The sequence below is a fragment of the Pleurodeles waltl genome, chromosome 8, assembly GCF_031143425.1.
Source record: "Pleurodeles waltl isolate 20211129_DDA chromosome 8, aPleWal1.hap1.20221129, whole genome shotgun sequence".
Lineage (NCBI taxonomy): Eukaryota > Metazoa > Chordata > Amphibia > Caudata > Salamandridae > Pleurodeles > Pleurodeles waltl.
Window position 1 is genome coordinate 1,417,770,409 of NC_090447.1, and position 16,068 is coordinate 1,417,786,476.

Below are 16,068 nucleotides of genomic sequence, written 5' to 3' on the forward strand. Positions count from 1 at the left end.
GTGCCGCCGGAGCATTCGCACAGTGACTGCCCAGTCCTTCTGCCCCTGCACCCTCAGTCCCTGAGGAAGTATCTGCAATGTCGATCTCATTCTGCCCCTCCACTCTGCCCATGCTGTCCTTACCTTGCCCTTCGAGACCTATAGCGCTTAGTTGACTCACCCCTCCTTTACCATCAGCCTGGGCCTGTGGTGTCTGATTCACCTCCTGAGCATTAACCAGTTCTAGAGCTTCCAAAATTGAAACAGGAGCCAAGTTGCAGTTTTGTATCCGCAGGGTGATTCCATCGGGCCCTTGCCCTACAGTCTTTCTCTTAGCCGCATCTCCTGGTGAATCAATAGCGCCAGTTGGTGCTGCCGTCATCAAATTATCAACAAGTGTGGGTCGACCTGCTGAATCCAAATCTGAAAGCTCTGCCGCATGTGCCTAAATAATAGAGACGGTAGAGCTTGAGCGGAGGAGTTCAAGAATCGGGCGTCCCACTGGGGATTCTTTTGATTTTGCAGGATGGCTCCCCCAGCGTCCTTTTGCTCATCTCTTCTGCTTTCTAACCCAGCCTTGTTCAAGTTCATGTTTCCGGCCCCTCGCCCACCCCGACCCCCAGTAACACGGGAAGGGCCATCAGGCGACAGTTCCAAACCCAGCAGCAATTTAAGTCATCCCTGAGTATTCCAGGTCTCCTCAGGAGCGTAACCACCAGCGAGTTCTCAGCTGCCAGATGAAGAACTGACGCATTGGGGGCAGCAGTGTCTTTGAAACGTGAGCCAATGTCACTGCCAGGGAGAATCATCTTGTAAATACGCCGAGCACAGGTATGCCCAGAGCATCGGGATTCCTGTCAGGAGGCTAGGAGGCAGTGGCATGGAGAGCTGGGATCAGCAGCAGGGAAGGAAGACCTCTCTGCGCCAAGATCAACCCACCATCTTCCTTAGCCCTTTGTTTTGCATTATGCCATCTCAGATTTTACTGATTGTACAACTCTGTGCACTTTACCCCTGCTAACCAGTGGTAGTGTACATGTGCTTCTCCTTTCAACATGGTAACATGGTAAAATTGGTGTGCCTCTAATTGGCATGTTTACCTTACCTATAATTCCCTAGTACATGGTGCCCATAGTGTGCCCAGGACCTGTAAGTTACAAATCACCAGTACCAAATCTTAGAGAGGGTGAAAAAATGAGAGCAATGGCGCTCTTACTCACAGTATATCTCCCAAAGATCTGAATTAACGGTGCCTAAAACTAGGGCTTCACCCTCAATTAACCCTACACGATAACTCTAAAAGAAGTTATCCAATGCATATAAATATGTAAAAGCACACGTTAATATCCACAGATAATGAAATAGAGTAATTAATTGAATGAAATCCAAATTGTATCTAATCCAAATTCAGAAAACACATTCATTCTATATATATTGTCCAAATAAATTCGCATCTGCAATCTCCAAAAAATTATATGCAGTCTTGATCCAAATGAATTCACTTATCCGATCTCCAAAGGTAATTGTAGATTCCACTTGTTGTTCAAAAGATGATCACATATTCAATTCACAAGAGTATTTTTAAATTCCACTCATTTGTCACACTCTTGTCCCACTCAACACGTGTTCCGTTTGGGGAGTGCCCCAGGACTTCATCAGGACCCCCTATAACAATAATCCCATAAAAAACAAATCAGTATACAATTTATAAAACATATTTGCAATCCCACCCTTGTTAGTGAACATCTACTGTGCCTTATAGTGGAAACCGTGCCCTAAATAATTATGTGACTTGATGCTCAGTGATATTCATTCTTATTCTAGTGCATCTCCTGATCCTGCAATATTATAGATATTGAACATAGATATAGCTTCACAAATACCAAAAATCCACCACAAAAGGGCTATATGTCTTGTGTAAACTCAGCATGCTGTCACATAATTATTTAGGGCACGGTTTCCACTATAAGGCACAGTAGATGTTCACTAACAAGGGTGGGATTGCAAATATGTTTTATAAATTGTATACTGATTTGTTTTTTATGGGATTATTGTTATAGGGGGTCCTGATGAAGTCCTGGGGCACTCCACGGACGAAACACGTGTTGAGTTGGACAAGAGTGGGACAAATGAGTGGAATTTAAATATACTCTTGTGAATTGAATATGTGATCATCTTTTGAACAACAAGTGGAATCTACAATTACCTTTGGAGATCGGATAAGTGAATTCATTTGGATCAAGACTGCATATACATTTTTGGAGATTGCAGATGCGAATTTATTTGGACAATATATATAGAATAAATGTGTTTTCTGAATTTGGATTAGATACAATTTGGATTTCATTCAATTAATTACTCTATTTCATTATCTGTGGATATTAACGTGTGCCTTTACATATTTATATACAAATCACCAGTAGGCTGCAGCACCCACTGTGCCACCCACTCCAGTGAAAGTGCAAACATGGTTGCAGGCCTACTCTGTGTAGCCTGGCTGATGCAGTTTTAACTGCAAATGGGACCTAAACCATCCTTTTACATTTTTATGTCACCGTAGGTAGACCTTATTACCCAAAAGACAAAGTGCGTGATAGTTAAAACTGGGACATGTGAAGGTTTAATGTTACACATGTCCTTGCAGTGAAAAGGTCCTGAAAGCTAGTTTAACTGTAGAAAAGCTAGCTATTCTATAGGAAAATACTGGGATGCAATATTAAATATTAATTAATACCCTACTCTAGCTAGAGAAATAATCAAACAACTATTTGCAAACGTTATTAAAAAATATAACTGAATTCTAAGGTTGTTTTTTTACTAAATGTTAAGGAAATGTAGATTTAAGAAAACCACCTTTTCCGTGCCTGAAGTTCTTGGAGACTATTTTGCATTTTACTCCCTCGCTTCTGCCAACCAGTATTTAGCAACTAAATAGGTGTGAATGGATATGAATAGCCTGACCTAAATGGGCTGATAAAATATGCAGGGTGATACTGTAAGCATCCTTTTTTACATTAAAGTGTCAAAGTGCCAAACCCTGTTTGAATGTTAAATCCGGCTTGACTGCTCTGCTTGGATTTTCCTTTGGCAATTGGGGCACACTTCAACAAGGCCTTTCCAGTCACAAGCAAATGTTAGCTGACACCTGGGCAGTGCCCTTCCATTGTCCTCCAAGCCAGGCAGGCTCCAATCACAGGGGGGGCTCTTTTTGACATTACAGTGTCAAAACCTGCTTGACAGGTCTATTTGGCTTACATATGACACTTGAGGTGCACTTCAAAGGAGTAAAACAGGACACCAAAACAATTCTTGTGTATCCACTGTCTGGTTGCTGAAAACGCTTATTTGTGTTCTGCCAGACTTCTGTCTCTGGGTTTATTGAAGGTATAGTGGCTGCTTCAAACTGGATTTTAGTGTTAGATGTGGAAGGATACTAGCAGGGCTGGCTCTGAACTCAGAGCAGCCCTGGAAAATGTTGTTAGACCAGCCCTCATACTGCATGTAGCAAGCAAGTGCTGTGAGCAAAACTGACTTCTGCCTGAGGGTTTGGGGGGAGGTGGGGTGGAGGGATTCTCCTGCAGAAATGTTTGAAAAACATGAAAATAAAGTGTGTTGTATTTTCATAACCAAAGCTTTTCCAAGCATTAAATGGATGGGTGGAGATTGGATACAGGGCTGCAAAGCTCCATGAATGAATAGTTGGATGGGAAAGGAATGGGTAGATTAATTATTTCAAGAAAGGATGACAATCAATAAAGATGTTTAGCTAAGTGAAGCAAATAGTCTCGATGCAGTGGCCAAGGGTGGGTGCTTTGGTTTTCGTTTTAGCTTCTGCTAACAAAATCACTGTCCCAACACTACTACCCCCAGTGCTTGTGACACATGCATAGCCTGTTTTTAACACAGTTCTTTGACTTAGAGCCTCAAAGAACTACACATAAACCATTAAGCTTTGTTCTCAAATGGGAGAGACAATGAGATATCTGCATAATGGCTGAACTGTCAAAAAACTTGGATCAATCCTGCCCTACACTTCACCATATTGTGTAATCCTAGACAATTATTTTTTTCAGAGTGCCTTCATCACCACAAGAGAGCACCTTGAAATACGTCAGTTTGGAATGACTGCTGCACAAAAATCAAAATGTTACTCCATCTATAGTAACACCCTAGGAAAAGCATCGAGGACAAAAGACAGCCTTCCTCTTGGTTCACTAGTAGCATCGTTGTGAGGATGGTGGTGGGGACATGCATATTTGTGAATTCATTATTAGAGTCTGTAATTGCTAATTTAATAGTATATTTAATACACTAGACTAACGTGTTTCAAAGCTCACATTAAAATGTCATACACTGCTTTACATTTTGAAGAGTCTTTATTATGTATGTACTTGATTTTCTCAGCCAAGCATCAGCAAGACCTCTTATACCTTGGCTGTATTTGGAAACCCTGCAGATAAAAGAGACCACCAAAATGATTAAACAAATAGTTTTGAAGCTTAAAAATCACTTGCTTTTGCAACATTTATTTATCAGTGCTACAGATAGAAAACATGGCTGGCTGGTACACAGCAGCAAGACCAGCACTCAGCCGCAGTAAAGCCAGACCTCCACTGCCAGCGCACCAGGTAAATGTCCAGTAGTACCAGTCTGGGGCTTGACACTAGGATGTCTGCAGTCCAAGTTTAATGTAGCCAAAGACTCTCACTATCTGGTAAATGCCAAATGTGGGTAGAACTAGCCGCGGGAACTTTTACCCCACTGGTAAGGGTGTCCCAAACAGTCATAGCCACCACCTTCTCATGCCAGGCATAAATGTGGCATCTCGAGGCACCCACTTGAGAACAATCCTGGACTGTAGAAGATCAGAAGAGCACTGAACCTGCTGTATGAGACTTGAAAAGAGTCCTAAAGGGCTAGGCCTGCTCTCCCTCTTGTACCCAGGACAAAGAAGTAGTCTCCAAGGGTCATAAGGCTGACCCCCCTGTTCAAGCTACAGGGATACAAAAAGCTACAAGAGACCTTTCCTGCAACTGCCCAGCTGACCAGTGGCAAGCAGACCTGGACAGGACCCTGCTGTTGGCTTCTGCATGACACCAAGTGAGCCTCCAAACGCTTTCTCTAACATCCTGTAGGGCTTTAGAAGTGTACTCCTGTGGTGGATTGGGGCTTAATGGACTAACACAGAAGATAAAAACTTTTGGCCGGGATGAACCTGTTTGATGTATCCATCCTATGCTCTGTTGCGGTCAGCGTCAAATTCCGCCTTGGTCCTGTTCACCCACAACCATTGACTACCATTAGCAATTTGTGCTTCTTGACACTATTCCTACTTAAACCTTTTTAAAGTATTTTCTCCAATTCACCTTATTGCATTTTTGTCATTAGGGTATTGTTTTGTTAAATACTGTTTATTTGTTAATATTTTTTTATTTGTTTTGGAATATTTACTGTTTTGCATTTTGACTTCATTACTGTTTTGGTACTACATAAATACTTTACACGTTGCCTCTAAGTTAAGCCTCTCTTCTCTGTTCTATAGATAACAGGGTTGAGCTTGGATCAATGTAGTGATCTTGGTGATTCACCCTAACAAGGATAATAGTTGTTGCCTGAGGTGGGTACCTACCCTCCATCCCCCCAAAATAATAACCCAATTGCTCATTCCAGGACTTGTGACTTGGACTCATGGAGCACAAGAACCCAGCTACAGCTGCAATGCTCTTTTGTATGGGCGGATCCTGTCTCAGCTATGCAGACCGAAAAAAAGAGTGGTTGATGGTGGAGGATCGAGAGGGGTAAATGCCCAGAATTTTAAAAAGGTACTCCATTGTTGTCTGCTCCATCAAGATACTTGCACATCCCCAGTGCCATCATTTTGTGTACATGCACTCCACTAATCTGACCTCAATCCACAGTGCTCAAGGAACCGCCTACAGCTGCAGACCCACAGCATCATTTTTGATTTGTGGATCGCAATTCACTGATTTAAAAAAATTGATTTTTTAAAAGGACAACTGCTCGCAGCCAATGGCAATAAGACCTGTGGGCAAGTACTTTAGCATCATGGCTTGGGAAAGTCCATACCCTGTTCCCCCAGCCTCTTGTTTAGGACTGAGTGCTACGTGCAGAGAGTTATGATATGTTTGGAAAAACTGAAAGAAGGTTTTATGACCTTCGAATACAACATGGCATATCATTTTGTGCCTGCTTCAAACCTATTTAGGAGCACCATCCTATTTTTAAAAAAATAGATGTTCACAGACATGTACAAGACTAAACAAAATTCATACTGCGGAGAGCCTCACCCATTACAACAGCCCTACACCTGTAAAAAACAATGGCATTCGCTGAACACAATTTAGTTAAAGGATGAATTAAGAGTGGAGGCTAATAGTGTCTGCGGCACAAATCCTTAAAAGATACACGTTTAAATTCACTATCGAAGACTACCATACACGGCCATATAAGGTGTATGTTGTAACATACGATGTCACAACCTGACCTTAACAACAAAGTAGCCAACCATGCCCTCAATCACCAAGGTTTTCGAAAATAGCAATAGCACCACTGACAAACAAAATAAATAATTCTGCAATCACTATTTCAATGATGTGTCACTTCAGCGGCATAGTCATACAATCATACAAACTCTAACATACTCAACAACTCACTCTGCCTTCCATTTACATATCGTTTCCACCTTCCACAGCTCATGGATGGGGCTGGAGGTAGGAAGCAAGCTTTGGGGCTGTGGGAGCTAAAGTTACTCCTTTACCTTCTGAATTTACTTTCCCTTTTATGGTTTGTGCTGTAGCCACGACTAAAACCTTTTCGACCACTTCCCCTCTAGGTCCTGATCTGAGTAGGCCAGGCAAGGGTGAGATATTTACTGCACACAGAAAATATGATTGCCTGGGGGTGAGGTGTTTACAGGGTAAGGTAAATACCTCTATTTACTGAGTCCAGTAGGTGCCTCTTATTCCAATGTTTTCACTTGGAAAGTATGCCTAACAAGTTGAATCAGTATTTAATGCAGAAAACTCTCATAAACTTGCTTTTTTCTGGGCTATTAACGCGTCAACTTCGAAGGGTTAGATTTTCTAAAATAGAGCAGGGTAAAGGTGTGGTCAATATTGCTTCATTCGGAATGGGATCATTAACCCCCATCACAATCACGGAAGTAATGTTATTTTTTCAGATGACGGATATGTGTGTGTGCGTTAATGTGGACACGCATAAGTGTGTGTGTGAGCACACGTGTTGGGGTGATAATGATTTTCCACGTGACTTCAATCAAAGTCTTACAAGAAGCGATGTGAGGAAAGTCCCTGCAGGAAAAAGTCCACTTGCTGCTGCCCTAAAAAAGAAGGATGCTTGGAGAAGAAACCCACAACCCAGAGCCTGAAGAAGAGGATCTGTGCAAGAGGAACAAGAAACCTGAGACCCCAAGCACTGCAGGTGACCCGGGGGGAGGAGCTGTGATAAACCCCGTTGCCCCTGAACATCAGGTGCCCCACATAGTTGGCCCCACTGAGTCCAAGCCCTGCTCGGTCCCTCCTGGCGGCCTGGGGGCACACTGACGGGGTAGCCTGGTGTGGGGGAGAGCTACCTGCAAATCACGGTTGTTGAGAAAACATCCACTTAAACATAATTGTAAATGTTCCCATTTTTTGTCAGCGCCACATTTTGTGACAGCAGATGGGGGCTGGGTCTTCGGGTGGGGACCTCGAGTGTCTGGTTGCCACAGGGTGTTTTACCCCTAAAATCCATGAGAACATGTTTTGAAAGAAAAGGCGTCTGTCCTAGGGCCAGGACACCTTGAAAGTTTACAGGCACCCTTTAATACATCGGGACAGCTATCTGTGCTCCAGTGAGAACCTTTCAGCAAGGCCCCACTCTCACTTCTAATGTGAAAGTCAAGGGGCAGTGGTTTGTTTTAGATAAATCCCTTAGTTAAAGCCAATAGGCTTATGGATTAGGGAAACGTTTCATCAAAACCCATGGGCAGTGAGTGGTTTACTGCCCGTGACAACCTGTAGCCAAAGTATTTCTTTAGTTGCTTATTGGTTATAAAAAAAACTTTTGTCAAAGCCAATAGGTTGGTTAATTGTGAAAATCTGCATTTCGGCTTCCTGATTGATTTATATTTCCATGTGTAGTATTTTACTTGGTATAGAATGAAGTATTGTAAAAGCAATAGCTGGACTGGTGGCGTTCTTGAGTGGTACTATTCTCTCTGCTGAGGTGTGAGTTTCCTGTAAGGGCCACAGGAGCCACCCAAAGTCCCAAGAGGATAGGGGAATCAAACAACAACATGCAACAGTGTCCAATCAGGTGTCAACTGCAAAAGCGATACCTAGAGTGTACTGTAAGGCGCCACGGGTCCCAAAAAGAGCGAGGATGTGACCAGATCAATCATTTTCATATCAAAATGTATAGATCTATATACATTTATAAGCAGCACAGGTATACATTAAAATCATGAAATGGGCGCTCGGTGCAAGTTAACACAGTGCTCATAGATTTGCTCAAATTGCGCAAAAACGTCGATCACAATAAAATCAAGGAAAGGTGGAAAGTACACCACGGTATGTGTAGAGATTTTATTAATTTTAAAATCGAAGAGTAAAGGAAGGATCTCGGCACATAAAAACCATTTTGGAAAGTTTCTCTCCGCCGGGTAATTGTCACCGAGGTATCGACCCGTTTCATAGTCAAAGCTATCTATCAGGATAATGTAAGGATCAACTGAGCGCAATTATGCTCCATCAAAAGAAAAATATAATAAAATTAAATTATTTTGTCAATCAAACAAGATTAATACGTCAGGTACGTAACACATGGTCATATCCATGGTCCCTGGAAATTAATGTCAAGTACTTACCAAAAAATGAGAGAGAGCGCGCGCGTGCGTGCGCGTGTGTGGGTGATTTATTTTAAATGTGCCTCCAGCGGAAAAATTCGTGGTTGTGTTTTTTTTTTCCGCTGTGACTTGATTGTATTGCGATCGCTGATCTTGCACAGTTTGCATGGATATGACCATGTGTTACAGTTCGCACGAACCCGTGAGCTGTGTGTTTTCATTTCACAAAGAGCATCCATTTCACAAGTTTAATGTAAAGGTGTGCTGCTTAAACATATATTTTGATTTATGACTTTTGAAAGAGGTACATTCTACGAATTGTAAAAAAAAAAAAAGTATAATCATAATTGAAACCTTTTTGGGCATTGTTGGTGTTCTGAGTTCCCAGCAGACGCAACTTCCCTAATCCAGCATCGAACCTCTTTGCCTTGTATCCCAAGGACGTCTTCTAACGGGAGTGTTTTAGGTGCTCAAATTTGGGGACAGCGGTAACGAGGACCCAGGATACCGGAGCCAACAGGTTGCAATTGGCACAACTGACGCTCAGTGACCCTTGAGTGACCTGTGACCCAATCCACCGGGTCCTACACTGTGCGTTCACATTCACTGTCCCGTCCGCCTCGGTATCTCTGCCCTCGCTCCTTCCCCTTGGCTCTCACGGCTCAGGCCTCAGATCTTGCTTCCGAGCCCGTATCCCTCATTCGCCCTCGCGCGTCACTTCGCTTTCACTTTCGGCGCTGTCAGGTGCTCGTCTTCTCCTCGGAAAGAGCCACTTGAAAACGCAGAGTCAGCGAGCGCTCGCAGAGGGCCCGTTCCTCTGTCTCCCTCAGTTTGGGAGTCAGAAGACCAGCGCATACGTCACTCAAGGAGTGAGTGGCCTCCCTCCCCCCTCCTCCTCAACTGCTGGGGCTCTGATTGCTTTCTCGAGTAAGTGAACGAGCTGAGAGATGAGCTGAGATCGAAATTAAGAAGACACACGAGCGCTCGCCTCCCTGGACATGGATGTTGTAGGCTGGAGAAGAGGGTGCCCGCGGGCGCCGGGGAGATAGCACCCTTGTGGATGGAAACAGGAGCCGCAGCGGGTGCTGCCAAGGGGAGATCTCTGCTCCTAGCCCCTGCTCTTTGTCCGCACGCGTGCCTCCTTTCTTTCGTTACTTAGCAGAAGCCCCCCGGACACTCATAGCAGCACTGGGGCGGGTGTGACTGGCCTGAGACGTCGCCTTAAGCGCCACACTTGCAGCCTGACACCGCAGGTCTCCCCACAGGCCTGCCACAGCGCTAGCCCCGATAAGGGGTGTCCGGGAGGGGTCCAGCCTGCCACAGGAGGCACCCCTGGCCTATAGCAGTGCCACAAATCTCGACACAGGCCCACGTAGTTGGCACGACCAAGGAGTCGGAGGGCCCCCCTGCTCCGCAGCGCCGTCGGGGGCGGGCAGCCCGGCTATTTTTGGAGCTGAATGTTGGATTTGCCTGCAAGGTGAGGAGGACGCGGGGCTGGGCTCGGTGCCTCTCCCTAGTTGTGCATCTGTGAGAGAGTGTGAGAGGGGGCCAGAGGGGTCCCTCTCTCGGAGCGCACAGACTGCGTTCGAGCCGTGCGCAGGGAAGAAGGGAGCCGGTGGTCACCGGACGAGGTGACTAGAAACCTGAAGTAAAACCATTCACCTCACAGGACACGGGGCGTCAGGGGACACCTCTCTTCCGGTGGGACAGCTCTCCTCCGGTGGGGCATCTCTGCCCCGGCACAAACGGAGCCATCTCAACTCCAGCGAGACACGTCTTCTGACCAGGAGCCACCTATGGGCCAGTTCTCCCAAGAAACGGTTCCCCCTAAAGGGGAGTCTCTGCACCTATGAGAAATCTCTGCTCCTACGAGATACGTTTGGGATGTCTCCAGGCATTAAACATGTCCCTCTATGGTGCTCCTCGCATCTGAAGAGGCGCGATTGTTCCTGGAACACCTAATCTCGTGCCAAACCGGGGCTATTTCCAAGACGCCTCTTCTGTGAGACAAATCTCCTTCTTTGGGACACCTTTTTCCCCTGCGGCATCCCTCCTTTCAGGAAAAAAAGATATTTTCTTCACAGACGCATCTCTACTTCTGGCTGAGAATATCTGGCTTAATACAGCACGAACGACGTGACAGCCCTCCTACTTTGGGAGATGCCCCCCTCCTCTTGCAAGGCAGGTCTCTTGGTGAGGCGCATCTTTCCCCGTGTGTGACATCTCTCTCGCAGAAGTACACCAATTCCCTATTGAGAAAGCTGGCCGTGGGACATCTTGGGATGAACTTCGCCGTGTGCCAGGGAAGGCGCAAGAGGTGAAACGCGCTGTTCGTGTGCCCCTCAGTCTTCTGGAAGTCACTTCAGCGTCCCGAGGACCAAGAATTGCTCTCACTTCTGAAGATCCCTGAAGTCCACCTCCTGGTCCATCCTTCCCATGCCCCAAACCCTTCACCCTGTGCCCACCACGCTCCCACCGCAGCCTTTGATCCCCCATAACTCCGGTCCCCGTTCCCACAACCCGCATTTCTTCGGCTCCCTGCTCAGCCTCTGACTTGGCGATGGTCCTCGGCCGCTGACCGGCCTCCGTATCCCGAGCCTTCGGGCTCCTTTGCATCAGCTCCCGGCTCGTGCTCGGAGTCGGCTCTGTCCTCGGCCGCTGACTCGGCCCCCCATGCCCCTGCCCTCGGCCAGTCCCGGGTCTATTATGCCAGTGCCGCCCGCCCCGGGCCTGCGCAGTCTCCGTTGGATCCGCAGCCCGGGCCGCCCCCGCCATGAAGGAGAAGTCCAAGAACGCGGCCAAGAGCCGGCGGGAGAAGGAGAACGGCGAGTTCTATGAGCTGGCCAAGCTGCTGCCCCTGCCGGCCGCCATCACCGCCCAGCTGGACAAGGCCTCCATCATCCGCCTCACCACCAGCTACCTCAAGATGCGGGCCGTCTTCCCCGAAGGTAAGGGGGAGCCCTGCTGCGGGGGTGCGCCTGCTGTGTGTGAAATCTGCAGAGGTGCGTGCAAGCAGAGTTTGTGTGCTAAGCTGCTGAGGTATGTGCGTGCTGCGCGTGTGCCTTCAAGCTGCCTGGAAGGCTTCAAGCCGCCAGTGAACGTTGCCGAGGCGTGTGCAAGCTGCAGGTGCGTGTGTGCAATCCGCGGAGATGTGCTCAAGCCGCCGAGCTGTGCATATGAACTTGCTGGCTTGCGTGTGAAGCCTCCTGGGGACTGTGTGCCAACTGCCAGGGTGTTTATGAAATCTGCTGGACATTGCACAACATTTTGGAGTCGCCAATGACCCTGCTCCGGTCATTGTGTGACTCCATTGTGTCTATGTGCTGCATGCGAAGGTGCGTGAGCTCCTCGGGTCTCAGTGCGGCCAGGTGGGCTGCGTGTGCAGCCTCCGCGAGTGTCTGCAACTTGCTGGGGTTCGTATGGAGCCTGTTAGCTCGTGCGCAATCTGCTGGGGCCCGTGTGGAGCCTGTAAGGGAGTGCGCAACCTGCTGGGGCCCTTGTGTGGAGCCTATTAGGGAGTGCGCAACCTGCTGGGGCCCGTGTGGAGCCTGTTAGGGAGTACGCAATCTGCTGGGGCCCGTGGAGCCTGTTAGGGAGTGCGCAACCTGCTGGGGCCCGTGTGGAGCATGTTGGGGAGTGCGCAATCTGCTGGGGCCCGTGTGGAGCCTGTTAGGGAGTGCGCAACCTGCTGGGGCCCGTGTGGAGCATGTTGGGGAGTGCGCAATCTGCTGGGGCCCGTGTGGAGCCTGTTAGGGAGTGCGCAACCTGCTGGGGCCCGTGTGGAGCATGTTGGGGAGTGCGCAATCTGCTGGGGCCCGTGTGGAGCCTGTTAGGGAGTGCGCAACCTGCTGGGGCCCGTGTGGAGCATGTTGGGGAGTGCGCAATCTACTGGGGCCCGTGTGGAGCCTGTTAGGGAGTGCGCAATCTGCTGGGGGTACGTGTCACTTCCCCCGTGTCCGCCTGCAGCCTGTCGTGTGTCTGTGGAGCTCTCTGCACCGTGGGTGTGGAGCCCCCCGGGCCGTGTGGGTCACCTCCCGGGGACGGTGTTACCTGCTGGGGTACACGTGCCACCTCCTAGTGTCCGCCTGCACCCTGCCGTGTGTGTGGAACCCTCTGGACCATATGTTTCACCCCCCAGGGAGTGTGCCACCTACTGGGGTGCATGTGCCACCTCCTAGTGTCCGCCTGCACCCTGCCGTGTGAGTGAAATCCTCAGGACGTGTGTGGAACCCTCTGGGTCGTTTGTTTCATCCCCCGGGGAGTGTGTCACCTACTGGGGTGCATGTGCCACCTCCTAGTGTCCGCCTGCACCCTGCCGTGTGTGTGAAATCCTCAGGACGTGTGTGGAACCCTCTGGGCCCTATGTTTAACCTCCGGGGAGTGTGCCACCTACTGGGGTGCATGTGCCACCTCCTAGTGTCCGCCTGCACCCTGCCGTGTGTGTGGAATCCTCTGGACGTGTGTGGAACCCTCTGGGGCGTATGTTTCACCCCCCGTGGAGTGTGCTACATGCTGGTGTACATGTGGCACCACCTCGTGTCCGCCTGCACCCTGCCTTGTGTGTGTGTGGAGTCCCCTGGGCCGTGTGGTTCACCTCCTGGGGAGTGTGCTACCTGCTGGTGTACATGTACCACCACTTCGTGTCCGCCTGCACCCTGCCGTGTGTGTGGAGCCCCCCGGGGAGTGTGCAACCTGCTCGAGTCTGTCTGCATGCTATACAGCGAGAATTCACCCCGTAAGCAACCTGCGGCTCCGTCAGTACAACCTGCAGCTTGCCGGGATGTGTGCAACCTACAGGTGTGTGTTTGTGTGCAACCTACCCGTGCGCGTGTGTGCAACCTACCCGTGTGTGTGCACCCTACAGGTGTGTGTGCGCAACCTACCCGTGCGTGTGTGCAGCCTACCCGTGTGTGTACAACCTACCCTGTGTGTGTATAAGTTTGTATGCAAATCCCCGGGGCCCGTCTGCATTCTGCAGCTCACGAGCACCGTGTGCAACCCCTGGGGCCTGTGTGCAGCTTCTGAGCTCTGAGTGTGAGTTGTGGAGCAGCGAGGAGAACTGGAGCACCGAAGAGGCAGCGTTATCACTATAACTATTATTACTATCATTATCGCGGATATTATTATTACCATCGCGGATATTATTATTATTATTATTATTGTCATCATCGCGGATATTATTATTATTTTTACCATCGCGGATATTATTATTGTCATCATCGCGGATATTATTACCATCGCGGATATTATTATTATTATTATTATTATTATTGTCATCATCGCAGATATTATTATTATTATTCTCATCATCGCGGATATTATTATTATTACCATTGCGGATATTATTATTATTATTATTATTATTACTACGCCGGATCCCGCAGGCGGTGCAGTGGCCTGCTCGGTCCATGCCCCGCAGTATCCGCGGGGCCCCTAGTCCGTGCTTGTGTCACAAGGCCCGGGCCCCGGGTGTACCAGGACGGATCCGGCCCTCAGGTCGCCTACTGCTCACTTCTGGTAGCTCAATCCTACGTCTGATAATAATAATAATATAACGACCCCAACAGGAGCAGTATGAGTAATGCCAACACTGCCAGTGGTTTTAGTGAACATTTAACCCGCGAGGATGAGTGACCTCCAGCCGGAAGTGAAGTAAGGCGGTCTCCGGCCTCCCTCACTCCGGAGCTTTTACAGTCCAGGGCAGCGGCTCGGGTCTCGGGTGACTGAACATTCGCGCTACAATTTACAGCCGATGGCAGGGTTCCCTCCTTTTAATAAATCGTTGATTTACTCACTGACACTGGCAGTAAATAGCGCTTCGCCATCGCATCTAAGCACCTCAAGGCGCTGAATAGCTATGGCCTCTGAGACTCATCAATGTGTTTTTACGACTCTGTTTGAGCTCCTAGTCCCGCTTCCTTACCTTTAGGCGCTACTAGGAACACGGATATTAAGAGCAATTAAAAACATTGAGAATGACATACAAAATCGTCTCTGTTTAAGAGTGCAGTGGATGTGTGTTGGCGCGCAAACGGCGTATGTGCACGAGTTTAAATATCTGCATTCACACGGGTACATAACTTAATTTTCAGAGTGTGCGCACATGTAAACACGAAAATACAGTTCAGACGATATGATCTCGTATAAAGCTGAATTCCTATTTTAGAGTGCACGCATGTATAAAGGTGAATACGTTCCAAAGAGTATGTGCTCGTATTTCAGATAGCATGCACCGCTATAAACATTAATTCACATTCCATTATGTTCCCATATGACATGCATTTATGTTTCAGATAGTCTACACAGATAAACATGAACTCGTGCTTCAGCGAGTGAGTGCAATTATTAACAATTTCTATTTCAGAAAACACGAATTCGTATGTAAAACAGTATGAGCTTATTTAAGCCTAAATTTATATTTTAGACAGAAACATTATTATATATATATATATATGTACACACACAAATTATTTTACATTTCACAGTATGTGCACGTATAAACGAAGTATTTCAGACAACATGGGCACTTATTTGAGACAGCATGTGCAGAGAAACACACGAACTCATATTTCAGACGTAAATGTAGACATAAATGTATATATATATTTAAAGTGTCCGCATATAAACATGATTGTATTGTTCAGACAGTATCTACAAATATAACCTATACTTTATTTCATAGAATTTCTGCACATTTAAATATGAATTCGTATTACAGATAGTGTGTGCTTAGAAACCTGAAATCACATTTTTTCGCAGTGTCTCCACGTATGATCACGAGTTCATTTATCAGAAAACACGTCACACGAATTAACATTTATGTTTAAATATGCACATGTAAATATGAATTCGCATGTCAGGCATTAATATCACCGTTGACACGCACGCCTATGGCGGCCCCGTGTCTTATTCTGAAAAAAGGCGACAACGTCTTCAAATGCTATTTTTTATTACATATTTCATTTATTCAAAAACTGTTTTTCAGCACATACGTACGAACACACACAAATAGGCTTTCGCGTATGTTCCATGTTGGCTGATGTATCCATGCGCCTACGCCAAAAATACTCTGCTTTTTTTACGCGTGTGAGTAATTTGCACACATAGTGTCAGTCAGTGCAATATCACGCGCATTCACGGGCCCTGAGCAGGGGGCCGGCCTCCCCCTTCCAGACGTAAGAGACAAACAATTTGAAATTTGAGATTTAATTCATAGTCGTGAT

General features: G+C 47.3%; 1 protein-coding gene across 1 annotated transcript in view; it reads left to right on the forward strand.

Moving 5' to 3' along the window:
- Positions 1-9,799: 9,799 nt before the first annotated feature.
- SIM2 (SIM bHLH transcription factor 2) overlaps positions 9,800-16,068 on the forward strand; it is a 285,872-nt gene continuing 279,603 nt past the window's right edge. Inside the window, exon 1 of the mRNA XM_069202534.1 lies at positions 9,800-11,793. Coding sequence (XP_069058635.1) covers positions 11,619-11,793 — 175 coding nt within the window. The 5' untranslated portion in view covers positions 9,800-11,618. The remainder of the gene's footprint in view (positions 11,794-16,068) is intronic.